Raw genomic sequence first — 14,048 nt, 5'->3', positions numbered from 1 at the left:
CAAATAGTCTATAGTCCCTTCAGTGTTCAAGACTTCCCATATGGTCTAGCGGTTAGGATTCCTGGTTTTCACCCAGGCGGCCCGGGTTCGACTCCCGGTATGGGAACAACTCTTTTGTTTATTGAACATGATGTTCTCTATAGCAGTGTCCTAACCCTTCTTCTCCAATACATTGGTGGAAAAAGTACCCGATTGTCATACTTGAGTAAAAGTAAAGATACCTTAATAGAAAATGACTCAAGTGAAAGTCACCCACTAAAATACTACTTGATTAAAAGTCTGAAATTATTTGGTTTTAAATGTACTTATGTATCAAAAAGTAAGTCTAATTGCTCAAATATACTTAAGTATCAAAGTTGCCTCACTTTCGAGGGGCTGATGCGGTTTCTTCTCATAGTAATTATTTGTCCCGTTTTCAAGAAGACCCTCAGAGGGAACGGATGTGGCCACTATGATGTCTCCCTGTCATGACTTTAGTAAGCCGTGGGTATCTTCAAATCTTCAATGAAGTGACATGTAACCGACATGTAAGAAGTGTTTACCCTTGATGTCCAGCAGTCAGTGGTAAGGCAAACTTCAGTAGCTTTTTGGACTCTTTCCCGCACTGAATTTTGAAAGGGTTTTCCTGATTGGAATTGTGTACATTGGATTTAGACTATTGCTATAATTGGCTGGAAATCGGTGGCAATCATTTTAGCCAATGCAATATCAATTTGGCCTTGTTTTCTACTTTGGCACAAACTGGTCCATAGAAGACTGCGTAGTTGTGGGTCGCGAAATAGGCCTACTTGACTGAGTGGATACATCTCCACGTGTGGAGGTGCTGGCTCCACCACTATCACTAGCAGGCCCGCTAGCTTCTCGAAGCTCCGCTACAGCTAGCTTCACAGTTGGGTGCACAGTCCGCATATGCCGGTGTAGGTTGTGCATAGAACCGGCTTTATATGAGATTTTGTTTTGGCAAATTCAACACTGTGCTCAAACATTGTCTACATTATTAAAATGCATCCAAATGCTACTGTGCTTCCGACTAATCTTCCAGCTGTTGTTTTCACAGCTGTCCTTCCTCTCTCCTCGGCTGCTAAGTGTGTGACTGTGAGTTGGCTCCGCCCTCCCTCACGCATCTTTGGTTCATTGGTTGACACTGCGTGTCTGATTGACAGGAACAACAGGTGAGGCTGTTAGTCTGAGCAGACAGTCAGAACGGATGTGTGTGCGCTTGAGCATTTAGGTCTATATTATTTTATTTCTTTTTTCGTTATTTGAATTAGTTAATTTTATTCATTTAAATATTTTGATTATTCATATCTTTTTCTTCAAAAATTTTTTTTTGTATAAATAGATTCGGCTCTTCTGATATGCGAGCCGGCTCCCAACGTCCACCTACAAGAGCCGGCACCTAGAGCCAACTCGTTCGCGAACAACCCATCACTACAAACAAAAAAGCATTTGTGTTTGCCAGGTCAGATGCAGTAGGGGTGACCAGGGATTTTCTCTTTAAGTGCGTGAATTGGACAATTGTCCTGCCCTGCTAAGCATTCAAAATGTAACGAGTACTTTTGCGTGTCAGGGAAAATGTACGGAGTAGAACGTAAATTATTTTCTTTAGGAATGTAGTGAAGTAAACGTAAGAGTTGTCAAAAATATAAATAGTAAAGTACAGATACCCCAAAAAACTACTTAAGTAGTACTTTAAAGTATTTTTACTTAAGTACTTTACATCACTTCTCGAATACCCCCAACAGTAAATATATTTTATTGTAACCCTGGACAAGCACACCTGATTCAACTAATCATCAAACCCTCATTGAGCTGAATGAGGTGTGTTTGTCCAGGGCTACAACAGAAAAGTGTGATGTTGGGGGTACTCAAGAGTTCAGAAACACCTTTCTACAGTACCAATTGGCCTACCTGTGGATTTCACTGTTAAATTACCACTACGTTTTCTAACCTCCCATATGGTCTAGCGGTTAGGATTCCTGGTTTTCACCCAGGCGGCCCGGGTTCGACTCCCGGTATGGGAACGACATTTTTATTAAAACCTTGAACATGTTATGCACAGTAGGCCTAAAGATACAGGTACGGTATATGCCTGCCTGTGGCTTTGCCTGTTAAAATATTGCGAACTGACAAAATAGAATACTCTATCCGATGTAGGCTACTCTAATAATGCTGAAACTAGCGCTCACAGTCACACCAGAATTACACGTTCATCCACGTTACTCAAACGTCAAATTTCTAAGTGTAAGGTTGTTTAGACATTAACTCCACATTTGAGGTTACGCATTAACGGTGAATGGTTAAGGTAAGGGTTAAGGTTTGGGATAGGCTTAAAACAGAAAGCGTTACATGTCCTTTGATACGGAAACTGAATACAATCAATCTGACAAATTTATCGAAATTGTAAGAACTTCACCTGTGAAAATAATCAGTAGCCTACTAACTCTAGAGACAGAATTGAATATCAGGTTCAAATAATACTTTTTTTATCATTTGAAAATCTTTCATTTTTGTTTTTTAAAACAATTACACTCATTCAATTAAATACAGTAAAAAAAAGATGGTGAGATGTGCCATGAAGACTAAATCGGCTTTTTTGAAATACTGAAAAAAATATTAGAAACAGACAGAGAATGCTACATAAGTGATCTTTAAAAAGTAATCCTTCATCCCAAAAGACAAAACATGTACCCTGTGCTCTTCATCAACAAAATTATAATTAACCATAAAAGTGCAATATCACAAATAAAATGAACAAATAAAATAACATTTCAATTCACACTTGTACAATCAGTGCAACAAGTACAAATATTTCATAGATATACCAGGGAATCTTTATAGTTTAAAAAGTGTCCAAAACACAACTTGAAGTCATTTCCCTGTCTTGGTGAGACATTTTGTAAACAGATTGAGACATTAGCTTTAATTTGGTTAATATGCTTCACATAAAAAAAATCATGAAGAATATTGCATCAATACGATCAGCATCCCAACAATGCACACTGAAAGTGAACTTTAGTCTCTACACTAATCATAACATAATAAATAAGATTTATTTTAAATATACCTTGCCATGTAAAAATGAGACCAAATACACCCAGACAATAGGGAGTGATTTTGACTTTTTTTAGCAGCATATTTGGTGCTCTCCATTGAGAAAATACACCTTTTATTAATCATAGTTCCAAAGTAAAAAAAAAGAATTATGTGGCTTAATTAGCATAAAGTGGCAGCTCTTTCTTTAGTAGGTTCATGTAACCATAACGTGGTTAAAAGTTGTTAGTGCATAAAAATATCAACAGGGGGATTCCCCTTGGCACAGACCAAATTGGACAGGTGGAGAATGCATGTTTGACTTTGAGTGCTGACCACACCTCACATACCCAATCATGAGGGCATTCTACACAAGGTTGTTATTCCCTATAGTTTGGTTGACCTGCCTTCTCAATTCTCCAAGAACACTTTGTGTGGCAGTGAGTGACCCCAACCAGCAGGGTCTCTACATTGCCAGCTCTTCTTCTTCTCCTCTCCATGCATCCCTGTCTCAGTAGCAGCCATCTCTCCAGCTCCCGTCTCGTAGGGCACTCAGGCTGGACAAGCTCTTAGGAGGCGTCAATAAACTGGGGAAAAGATCAGATTGGGATGAAAAATAGGAAATTATGATCCCAGACAACAAGAACCTAGTTTTGAGCTTGTTGGCGCTCCCCTAGAGCCTACAGTAGCCTACCTGCGTGTGGGTTGGGCGATCTTGCTTCGAGGGGTGGAGCTGGTCCCAATAAAGGAGGCGGGGCGGGGCAGGCTGCTCCGGGGGGGTGTAGGAGTGCCCCCAACCCCCACGGCTGGTTTACTGGGGAGGGGGATCCCACTGATGCCACTCAGGGACTGCAGACTGGTGGAGGTCGGCATGGTAACTGGCCCTTTCACAGTGGGGCTGACGTAGGCTGTGGCTTTGAGGGGTTGCCGCGACAACGACTGGAAGTTCCCCACACTCTGGACTCTGTTCTGCAACTGACCGGGTGAAGGGACTAGTGGGGAGAGGAACAGGGGGTTGACAATACATCATATACAGATTCATGGATTATTAATGGTTTGATATAATATTCATGTTTTCCTCAGATCTACTGTATAATGTATGGACTACCTACTTAGAATGATCATTTTCAATTTGATGAATTCTGGCAAGTCAATCAAGCCCTGCAATTTTATCGTATGTGTATGGTCAGAGCTAAAACAAAGAAGAGGGTCTCTCACTGGAGGACTGTAGCCTGCTGGCCAGCCCATTGGACGAGTCGAAACTCAGACTGTTCCGAAGGGTGGAAGGAGAGCCGATGTGATTGGCTGGGCTCAGTGGGCTAGGCACGCTGGGAGCCCTGAACAGGTTGGGCATGCTCCTCCGCAGCTTATCTAAATATAATGCACGCACGCACACACACACACACACACACACACACACACACACACACACACACACACACACACACACACACACACACACACACACACAATATTCCTGTATGAATTCAAGGTCACAGATCTAGATGACTAAGACTTTATCATCTCAGATTCGACATAGAGCCCTCTTCAAGGGAATACGTGTCACTCACTACTCTCTCTTGAAGAACACCAGTGTTGAGGCCCCAAAGATAAACATCTCCTGTAATCTCACCACCCTCTGTTCAGTGTCCCTCTCCGGTTTAGCTCCCAGAACAGAAACAGAATAGCCTCAAGAGCTTACGGAACAGTCAGTGTCTGAAGAGGCTTACAGTGAGCACATCCCTGGTAGTCTGCCAGTACAGTCAACAGGCTAGGGAAGTACATCCCTAGTAGTCTGCCAGTACAGTCAACAGGCTAGGGAAGTACATCCCTAGTAGTCTGCCAGTACAGTCAACAGGCTAGGGAAGTACATCCCTCGTAGTCTGCCAGTACAGTCAACAGGCTAGGGAAGTACATCCCTGGTAGTCTGCCAGTACAGTCAACAGGCTAGGGAAGTACATCCCTGGTAGTCTGCCAGTACAGTCAACAGGCTAGGGAAGTACATCCCTGGTAGTCTGCCAGTACAGTCAACAGGCTAGGGAAGTACATCCCTGGTAGTCTGCCAGTACAGTCAACAGGCTAGGGAAGTACATCCCTGGTAGTCTGCCAGTACAGTCAACAGGCTAGGGAAGTACATCCCTGGTAGTCTGCCAGTACAGTCAACAGGCTAGGGAAGTACATCCCTGGTAGTCTGCCAGTACAGTCAACAGGCTAGGGAAGTACATCCCTAGTAGTCTGCCAGTACAGTCAACAGGCTAGGGAAGTACATCCCTGGTAGTCTGCCAGTACAGTCAACAGGCTAGGGAAGTACATCCCTGGTAGTCTGCCAGTACAGTCAACAGGCTAGGGAAGTACATCCCTGGTAGTCTGCCAGTACAGTCAACAGGCTAGGGAAGTACATCCCTGGTAGTCTGCCAGTACAGTCAACAGGCTAGGGAAGTACATCCCTGGTAGTCTGCCAGTACAGTCAACAGGCTAGGGAAGTACATCCCTGGTAGTCTGCCAGTACAGTCAACAGGCTAGGGAAGTACATCCCTGGTAGTCTGCCAGTACAGTCAACAGGCTAGGGAAGTACATCCCTGGTAGTCTGCCAGTACAGTCAACAGGCTAGGGAAGTACATCCCTGGTAGTCTGCCAGTACAGTCAACAGGCTAGGGAAGTACATCCCTGGTAGTCTGCCAGTACAGTCAACAGGCTAGGGAAGTACATCCCTGGTAGTCTGCCAGTACAGTCAACAGGCTAGGGAAGTACATCCCTGGTAGTCTGCCAGTACAGTCAACAGGCTAGGGAAGTACATCCCTGGTAGTCTGCCAGTACAGTCAACAGGCTAGGGAAGTACATCCCTGGTAGTCTGCCAGTACAGTCAACAGGCTAGGGAAGTACCTACGCTACTGACTAACGAGTGGGTGACCTTAAAATGACCTGTTCCCCCATTAACATAAACGATGACAAGTTGAACACAAACCTATAAATAGATTAGTATAACTATTTCATAAGAGGGCCATCATGTCGTGTGTCAGTTATTTTGTAACCCTACTAATATTGTACTTTGTTGTTATGCAAATGTTCCATCAAGACAACAAAAAGGCTTGTTTGAAAAATGTACTCATATGCATCTACATTCCAAATGTGATCTCCAAAATACATAGCGAACATAAATACACAGAAAACATAAATACATAGCGAACATAAATACACAGAAAACATAAACATTATTAGAGGAGAGTCTTGCAAAGCAAGAATTCTTATTAAAAAGTGTGAGACTTCATAAATTTAAGCAGAGGGCCAGGGTTGAGTCCAATAGACATCGAACAGGAGAACACTTATATATATATATAAATAATGGAGGAGTCCAGTGCAACCTGGAGCTGTCCAATAAACATTTTCATTGTCATAAACAAATCTCCCATTTTCTCTAATGAACGCAACCCAAGTACCTGCATGGGCCAGGCATGCTCACCTGATCCAGGCCTGAAGCCCTGTTGTTCGGGTGTGTAGGTGCTGAGTGTGGGGCTGGCCAGGGCCTGGGGTTGTGGAGGGGGCTGATAGGAGAATCCTCCAGAGGGGTACTGAGGGGTGGAGGGGCTGGAGAGGCTGGTTGTGCTCCTTCTCCAGTCCCGTATGCTGGAGAAGGTGTGGGAGTGGGAGAGGCCGCGCTGCAGGGTGGGTCCCACACGGGTCAGACGGGGCTGGGGAGGAGGTAGCTGCACATACTCTTCCTCATCCTCTTCCTCCTCCAGGTCGGCCTCGCCGCTGTGATGAAGGGAGAGGAAGGAGAAGCTGGCGCTGCGGCGGTTGATGGAGGTGGGGGTGGTGGCGTAGTCCTGACGAAGACCTGAAGGAGGGGGAAATACGGACAAGCGCAAACACACAAACACGCACGCGCACACAATCAGTCGTCACCTTCTGCGCCTGAGGTTAAGGTTAATAAAGCCTGGATGAAGTCTGAGGTCTTGTATCACATGTTACAGTGTTAGAAGGGAGAGAAGGACAGAGGAAGATAAGGAGAGAGAGGAACAATAAAGGGCAAGAATATGGCCAGGAATTCAAGACCACTTGAACTGACCAGGAACAACTCTGGGCCATACTTTTAACCTTGGGGCACAGAGTTATTCCCTTTCAGGTCACCTGCTCAATAGTTGTTATTAATAGTTCTGATTTATAAAGCATTTTCCATACTTTTACATAGAAAGGGGGGAAAACTCACCTCTTACTATGTAAAACAATATAGTCATAACTATGTGACAACACCAAAACACTTTTTAATAAAGGGTGAGGGACTCACTGTCCTCCTGCAGACGAGCCATGACCTGGACGTCAACAAGGTCCTGCAGCTTGTATCCCTGCGTTATGGAGTCATCCTCCAGCTCGGAGGCACTGAGCTCACTGTCCATGGAAGACTGGGGGCTGAGGAGGAACCGCCGGAGGCTGCGGCCTTCAGCACACAACAACACAGTTCAGAGGTCAGATCACAGACAAATTACATGGCAGAGATTTTACATTAACAATGTAAAACTGACCAGATGAAAAGCAAGATAAGTTTAGATAGAGGTACACTGGCAGCAAAACAACATCACTCTCCCTTTAAGAAACATTGCAGAGTCACTGTTAGTAGGGAGGCCACGTCATGGAATTGTGCCTTTGGTGATAGAAGCACCACAAATCACAGACAAAGCTAGAAAAGGCCATATTGTGTTAATGGCCACTCCAAGCCCCCATGGCCATTTTCCATTATGGCCGCCAACCAGATCCCCCAGGCTCGACCTAGCTGTGTGACATGTGGCGCTTCCATCACCAACGGCACTATTCCACTCAAGTTTGTCCCCTCACCATCCCACTATGTTGAACTTCACATGGCAAACACCTGAAGCAGCAGAAACTGAACACACACTGAAACACTCCTCTTGCCGTGACAAATGATGAATGATGACCTTGAGGGCTTCTCAATAGTCTATAGCGGCTTCCTCTCCTCTTGTGTCCACCTCTATTCTGATCTGACAATACAACCAGTAGGTGAAACTTAAGGTGTTTCACCTGTCCATATCTCTAACATCAGCAGGAATTAAGGAGAGGAGACAAGAAGAGGAAGCTCTTTCAAAAAGACTATTGAGATGCAAACCTTGACATGACAGAGACTGAGACAATGTGGGCCAGCGGGGGAGCGAGCGAGGCTTACTGCGATTAGCTGAGGAGTGATTGGCTGGGAGGAATGTGGGAATTCTCTCAGCCGTCCCTACAGGAGTCAGGGACAGGTGGAGGAGAGGATGGAGGGGTGAGGAGAATGAGGCTGACGGAGGGAGAAAGAAAGGGAGGGGGAAGGAGACAGGATATGGGGGAGAGAAAGAGAGAATCACGGAGAGTTGTTTTAATGGAGAAAAAAGAAAACTATTCCATTGAAGAGACTGTGGTATTTTTTTTCAATTGTGAAATACCATATTTAAGAAGTAATCATGGATGGAGTAGCCCTTCGTGTCTAAGGACCAGGGGTTTTCCTCACCTGGTGAACTGATCAGGAGAGTTGAGTTTCTGCTCAACACGGCCCAGGATTTTTCTACTCAATAGGGCCCTGATTCTGCTCAATAGGGCCCTGATTCTGCTCAATAGGGTGCAGAGGTTTCCTGCTCAATAGGGACAAGAGTTTCTCCTGATCAGGTTGCAAGGTTGAAAAACCCCTAGTTCAACTAACGTCATATGGTAATATTATGGTAACATTATTATGTCACACAGTAATCTGTGTGTGTATTTACCAGGTCTGTCAGCGGGCGGAGGGGTGGAGCAGGACCTGGAGAACGAGGCACTGAGGGGGGACACTCCAGCTACACGTCTCAGGGGGAGGGCAGGGGAAGAGTGGCTGGAGAAGACCCCCCGCCACCTATGGACTACGCATGGGAGGTAGGAGGAGGGAGGGGAAAAGGCAATGTCATACTGTATCGGACCACCCCCAAAACACACACACACACACAGCTGTCAGTGCTTTCCGGGCCCCTCACAAGGAACAGAGATCAGCAGTGTGAAGCGGTTGTTTACCTCACACCCAGCGCGTCACATTGCTGTGACAGTCACAGAACCACTATTCAGTAGCAGCCAGGGAACACATCTGCTGTCCAATGCCCAGGAGACAAAGCTGCATTCACAACCATCACACACAAACACACACTGCTCAACACACCCATTCAGCACTGGCCAGGACCAGGGACGGAGCAGCGACCACACACACCTTCTGATATATATTCATAGAGGAGACCTACAGGAATGAACACTCGCTAAGCAAATTATCCCAGCAATCTATCTAGAGGAGATGTGGTGGATCAAAAGAACAAAGAGAGAGAAGAATGAATAATAAATGTTGCAGAGCTGAGAAAGCAAATCATCTCTCTCTTTCCCTCTGTGTGGTGGTTCGACTGTGAGCTGCTCAACACAGCGCTGCATATATCCCTGCACCACAGATAGAGTGGGGTTATGTTATACCTGTCACTGAGAATATAAACCACTTAGCAGCAACGAGGCGAGATGCCTTTCATGTAAACACGGTAACCATGGTTACCCCTCTGGTTGCCGAGGGAGGCCCTGTGAACGTAGCAACAGGCAGATAGTAGGTCAAGTGTGAAAGCAGTGGAAGGCTTTTCCTGCAGTTACAGCTACTGTGGAATTAATATACAGGCTTCTAGTAGAGATCCTTACAGCAATGTATTGTCGTAAAATGCAGGTAACTGCCAAAATAAAGGAAACATGAGTATATGAGGGATACAAGTATATTTTATAAGTATTACACTTTATGTTGTTGTTCCCTTTATTTTGGCGGTTACCTGTAATTCACTGATGAAATGGTGGCAGGGAGCCTAGTGGTTAGAGCGTTGGACTAGTAACCGAAAGGTTGCTAGATCGAATCCCTGAGCTGACAAGGTAAAAATCTGTCATTCTGCCCCTGAACAAGGCAGCTAACCCACTGTTCCTAGGCCGTCATTGTAAATAAGAATTGTTTGTAACTGACTTGCCTGGTTAAATAAATAAAAAATAAAATGGCAGCTGCACTGATGCAACGATAAGCTGTTGCATGACAAGTATATAATATGAACGCCAAGTTAAATTGGACCTAATGTGCAAAAACATATCAATACATTTGATACTTTTCAAATATATAATAGTAAAAAGAAATGCAATTAAGCTGACGTGTGTGTTTACTCTAAGTTGTTGAAAGTGACGCACACACACAGACAGTTGCGGCCAGTGCTTCACCTCTCATTAAGAGCTTAGAGGACTAACGCTGTATTAATACATTACCTTCAGCGAAGACCGTGGGAGACGTCACATCACATCTATTCACTCTTCCACTGTCCTGTTTCACACCCCAGCTTCCTCTCGGACATTAACCCAAGGTCCACTCTCAGTGGTCATTAGACACCATGGAATGTATCAGGAGTAGAGGCATTGACCCTGACGTTATCGCTAAATTCCCAAAGTCGGCCACTCATACCTTCACATCACGGCCACCCATTCATTCTCATTCGACCCGGTCAACTCTCCACTGAAACCCTTCTTCAGGTAGATGCTGCGAATTAGAATGTGATCTCCATCCCCTAACCAGGTGAAATGAATGCCCTCACTGTCATAACCATGCTGCGAATGTGTGGGTCTGTAGGTTTGTATACGGCTGTCTTGTCAGGAGTGGCTCCGCTTGTGCGTGACCACCGTGCGTAGTTTAATGTAGCCGGTGCTGTGCGTAGTTTAATGTAGCCGGTGCTGTGCGTAGTTTAATGTAGCCGGTGCTGTGCGTAGTTTAATGTAGCCGGTGCTGTGCGTAGTTTAATGTAGCCGGTGCTGTGCGTAGTTTAATGTAGCCGGTGCTGTGCGTAGTTTAATGTAGCCGGTGCTGTGCGTAGTTTAATGTAGCCGGTGCTGTGCGTAGTTTAATGTAGCCGGTGCTGTGCGTAGTTTAATGTAGCCGGTGCTGTGCGTAGTTTAATGTAGCCGGTGCTGTGCGTAGTTTAATGTAGCCGGTGCTGTGCGTAGTTTAATGTAGCCGGTGCTGTGCGTAGTTTAATGTAGCCGGTGCTGTGCGTAGTTTAATGTAGCCGGTGCTGTGCGTAGTTTAATGTAGCCGGTGCTGTGCGTAGTTTAATGTAGCCGGTGCTGTGCATAGTTTAATGTAGCCGGTGCTGTGCGTAGTTTAATGTAGCCGGTGCTGTGCGTAGTTTAATGTAGCCGGTGCTGTGCGTAGTTTAATGTAGCCAGTACTGTGTGTGACTAGTGACTGTCTGGCAAGGTGCTGTACTTTTACCTCAGAGTCCAAAATAGTCTGGAGTTGGCTGGTTACATAATCCTGAGATACTTGAGGACCTGTTTCACACTGAGCTCAAGGCATCACAGTGCTAGCCCCCCCCCCCCCCTCCACACACACACACACACACAGTAAAGTAGAATCATAACCATCTGCTGAAAGAAAGTCTTTGAAAACAAAACGTTTTGCCAGGTTGATAGAAACTTATGGTCTATTATATAGCCATCCATCTATCAATTCATCCATCCATCCACCCTTGTTGGTCCCTAGTTTCCACCCCTCCTCATACCTTGGTCCAACCTGAGGCACAGTGAGCGGGCAGACTCCACCTCTGTTCTGGGGCTGTCCAGGACCTGTCTGCTCCACTGGAGGGGGGTAACAGGGCTCTCCCCCCACAGCCGGGCCTTGGCTGACACATACAGCCTGCAGGGAAGACAGGATGAGAGCCAGAAGAGGAGGAATGAAGAGGACTTTACTGCCAAGCAGACGGCCACTGTGCTCTGTGAAAATGTGCCTGTTGAAATGGAGGCTAGACCGCATCAGTCTGAGACATGTCGACTTGGGGGTGGACTACTGGACACACAAAGTGCTGTTATTTTAGTGGTAAAACGTATGCATAAGAATACCCGCTGATAAAAGGTGACATTCTACTTTTGACTCATTCTTTTATTATGTCAAAACCATTATAGTTCCCAAAACCAGTTTTGGACTGCAGTCAGAATTGGCTGCTCCTCACTATGCGCCACGGTTTGCACTTGTTGGCTACAATCAATATGATTCTATTCTCAGGTCCTAAGTGACACATACAGCCTGCAGGGAAGACAGGATGAGAGCCAGAAGAGGAGGAATGAAGAGGACTTTACTGCCAAGCAGACGGCCACTGTGCTCTGTGAAAATGTGCCTGTTGAAATGGAGGCTAGACCGCATCAGTCTGAGACATGTCGACTTGGGGGTGGACGACTGGACACACAAAGTGCTGTTATTTTAGTGGTAAAACGTATGCATAAGAATACCCACTGATAAAAGGTGACATTCTACTTTTGACTCATTCTTTTATTATGTCAAATCCATTATAGTTCCCAAAACCAGTTTTGGACTGCAGCTGCCACGGTTTGCACTTGTTGGCTACAATCAATATGATTCTATTCTCAGGTCCTAAGTGAGGTTTTGGCTTGATGTACATTTTTGGGATCATAGTAAAACTGGAAAACGTATCCCTGATCTGAAACCAGTCTTCCCTGTAGGCCCATAAGGGTTGATATGGGACTATAGGGCAGTAAAGTCCTCTTCAGGCTCTCATCCTGTCTTCCCTGCAGGCTGTATGTGTCACTTAGGACCTGAGAATAGAATCACATTGATTGTAGCCAACAAGTGCAAACCGTGGCACATAGTGAGGAGCAGCCAATTCTGACTGCAGTCCAAAACTGGTTTTGGGAACTATAATGGTTTTGACATAATAAAAGAATGAGTCAAAAGTAGAATGTCACCTTTTATCAGCGGGTATTCTTATGCATACGTTTTACCACTAAAATAACAGCACTTTGTGTGTCCAGTAGTCCACCCCCAAGTCGACATGTCTCAGACTGATGCGGTCTAGCCTCCATTTCAACAGGCACATTTTCACAGAGCACAGTGGCCGTCTGCTCAATCATAATCATTGACTATGATAATTGCAACACATCGATGTGTTGTGTTTGCTAAAGAAAAATCGAATGATATTGGAACAAGTGTCAGCTCCATCTTTCTGTCCAATTTGTTCCGAAGGTGTGGCTTTGTCGCCGTATATCATTCCTACTGGGATATGAGTCTCATTTGCAGGTACATCATTATATTCCATAGGCCTACGTCTACCAGAGTAACAGTCACATATCCTAGAAAATGATCAGAACACTGCATCACCATCGTATATGACAGATAAATTGTCATATGCGAATAAGGACTGCAAGTTTCAAAGAAATCTGTCAGATTAAATTTGGCACCTCTCAGCAACATTATACAAACCATTGCACATTGTGAAATAGTTACCAGGTAGCTTCAGAGTCTTCATTAGAGAATATAGCATCTAGGTCCAGAATGTCCACCTCATCCAGAACCGTAGGTTTCATATAATCAGCCTCCGTCTCAAGAGCAGTATCAACATAATGTGAATGTAAATATTCGAACGGTTCGTCCAACGGGAAAAATGACTCCAAGGAAGACTGGCACAGTAGCGTCGGTAACGGACTAGGTATGCAGTAGCTCCCCGCCATGTAGGCCGGGGAGGGAGGTAGAATGTGGGGGCTACCAGTGCAGCCGTTCGCCCGCGTCCTCAATTGCTCATTTTGCAGCTCCAATTTCCGAACCAGCTCTTGGAGCTTTTTCACCTCCAGTTCGGCGTTCGCGGCATTGCTGTTGCCGTTGACATCCGTCATTATCTGGGGGTTCATCACTGCTGCATCCATTGGATGGAAAAGTACAAATACCCGATATATATTTTTATTAAATGGTGGACGGGGTAAGCTACACTCAGTCTCAGCTCACCCGTTGCCCCACACTGTGATTTGCTTGTGGGTTGTATCTCGCTTGCTCTAGTGCCCATCAGGACTAGAGCATTCAGATGCCGCCCATGTCACCCAATGAGGGGCGGTGGCGTGCTACAGACTGTCTCCACCCCCAGCGTGCTGAGTCCACGGCGGGAACGGTTGCCTAATTAGGGATTACAGGACAGGTGCGTGCAAGCGTTCTCGCCTCAAACTTC

General features: G+C 45.4%; 1 protein-coding gene and 2 non-coding genes across 5 annotated transcripts; 2 read left to right on the top strand and 1 right to left on the bottom strand.

Annotated features, from left to right (window-relative positions):
- The first annotated feature begins 34 nt into the window (after positions 1 to 34).
- On the top strand, positions 35 to 106 carry trnae-uuc (transfer RNA glutamic acid (anticodon UUC)). Its single transcript has one exon. It is a non-coding gene; the product is annotated as a tRNA-Glu (tRNA).
- Positions 107 to 1,952: 1,846 nt separating this feature from the next.
- On the top strand, positions 1,953 to 2,024 carry trnae-uuc (transfer RNA glutamic acid (anticodon UUC)). Its single transcript has one exon. It is a non-coding gene; the product is annotated as a tRNA-Glu (tRNA).
- Positions 2,025 to 2,511: 487 nt separating this feature from the next.
- On the bottom strand, positions 2,512 to 13,874 carry LOC115179438 (SLAIN motif-containing protein 1). Of its 3 annotated transcripts, XM_029740964.1 has the most exons (9): positions 13,337 to 13,874; positions 11,601 to 11,734; positions 8,781 to 8,912; positions 8,210 to 8,320; positions 7,319 to 7,468; positions 6,494 to 6,868; positions 4,252 to 4,404; positions 3,728 to 4,025; positions 2,512 to 3,620 (listed from the first exon to the last, which is right to left on the bottom strand). In XM_029740964.1, the coding sequence occupies exons 1-9, from the start codon at positions 13,750 to 13,752 to the stop codon at positions 3,545 to 3,547; spliced, it is 1,845 nt and encodes a 614-aa protein (XP_029596824.1). In that variant the 5' UTR covers positions 13,753 to 13,874; the 3' UTR covers positions 2,512 to 3,544. The 3 variants fall into 3 exon arrangements, with proteins under 3 accessions (XP_029596824.1, XP_029596825.1, XP_029596826.1); XM_029740965.1 differs by lacking the exon at positions 8,210 to 8,320; XM_029740966.1 differs by lacking the exons at positions 8,210 to 8,320; positions 8,781 to 8,912.
- Between the last annotated feature and the right edge of the window lie 174 nt (positions 13,875 to 14,048).

This window comes from Salmo trutta, chromosome 39 (genome assembly GCF_901001165.1).
Source record: "Salmo trutta chromosome 39, fSalTru1.1, whole genome shotgun sequence".
NCBI classification, from domain to species: Eukaryota; Metazoa; Chordata; class Actinopteri; order Salmoniformes; family Salmonidae; genus Salmo; species Salmo trutta.
The sequence above is the reverse complement of the archived record's forward strand: the minus strand, read 5'-3'. Positions and strand labels throughout refer to the sequence as shown.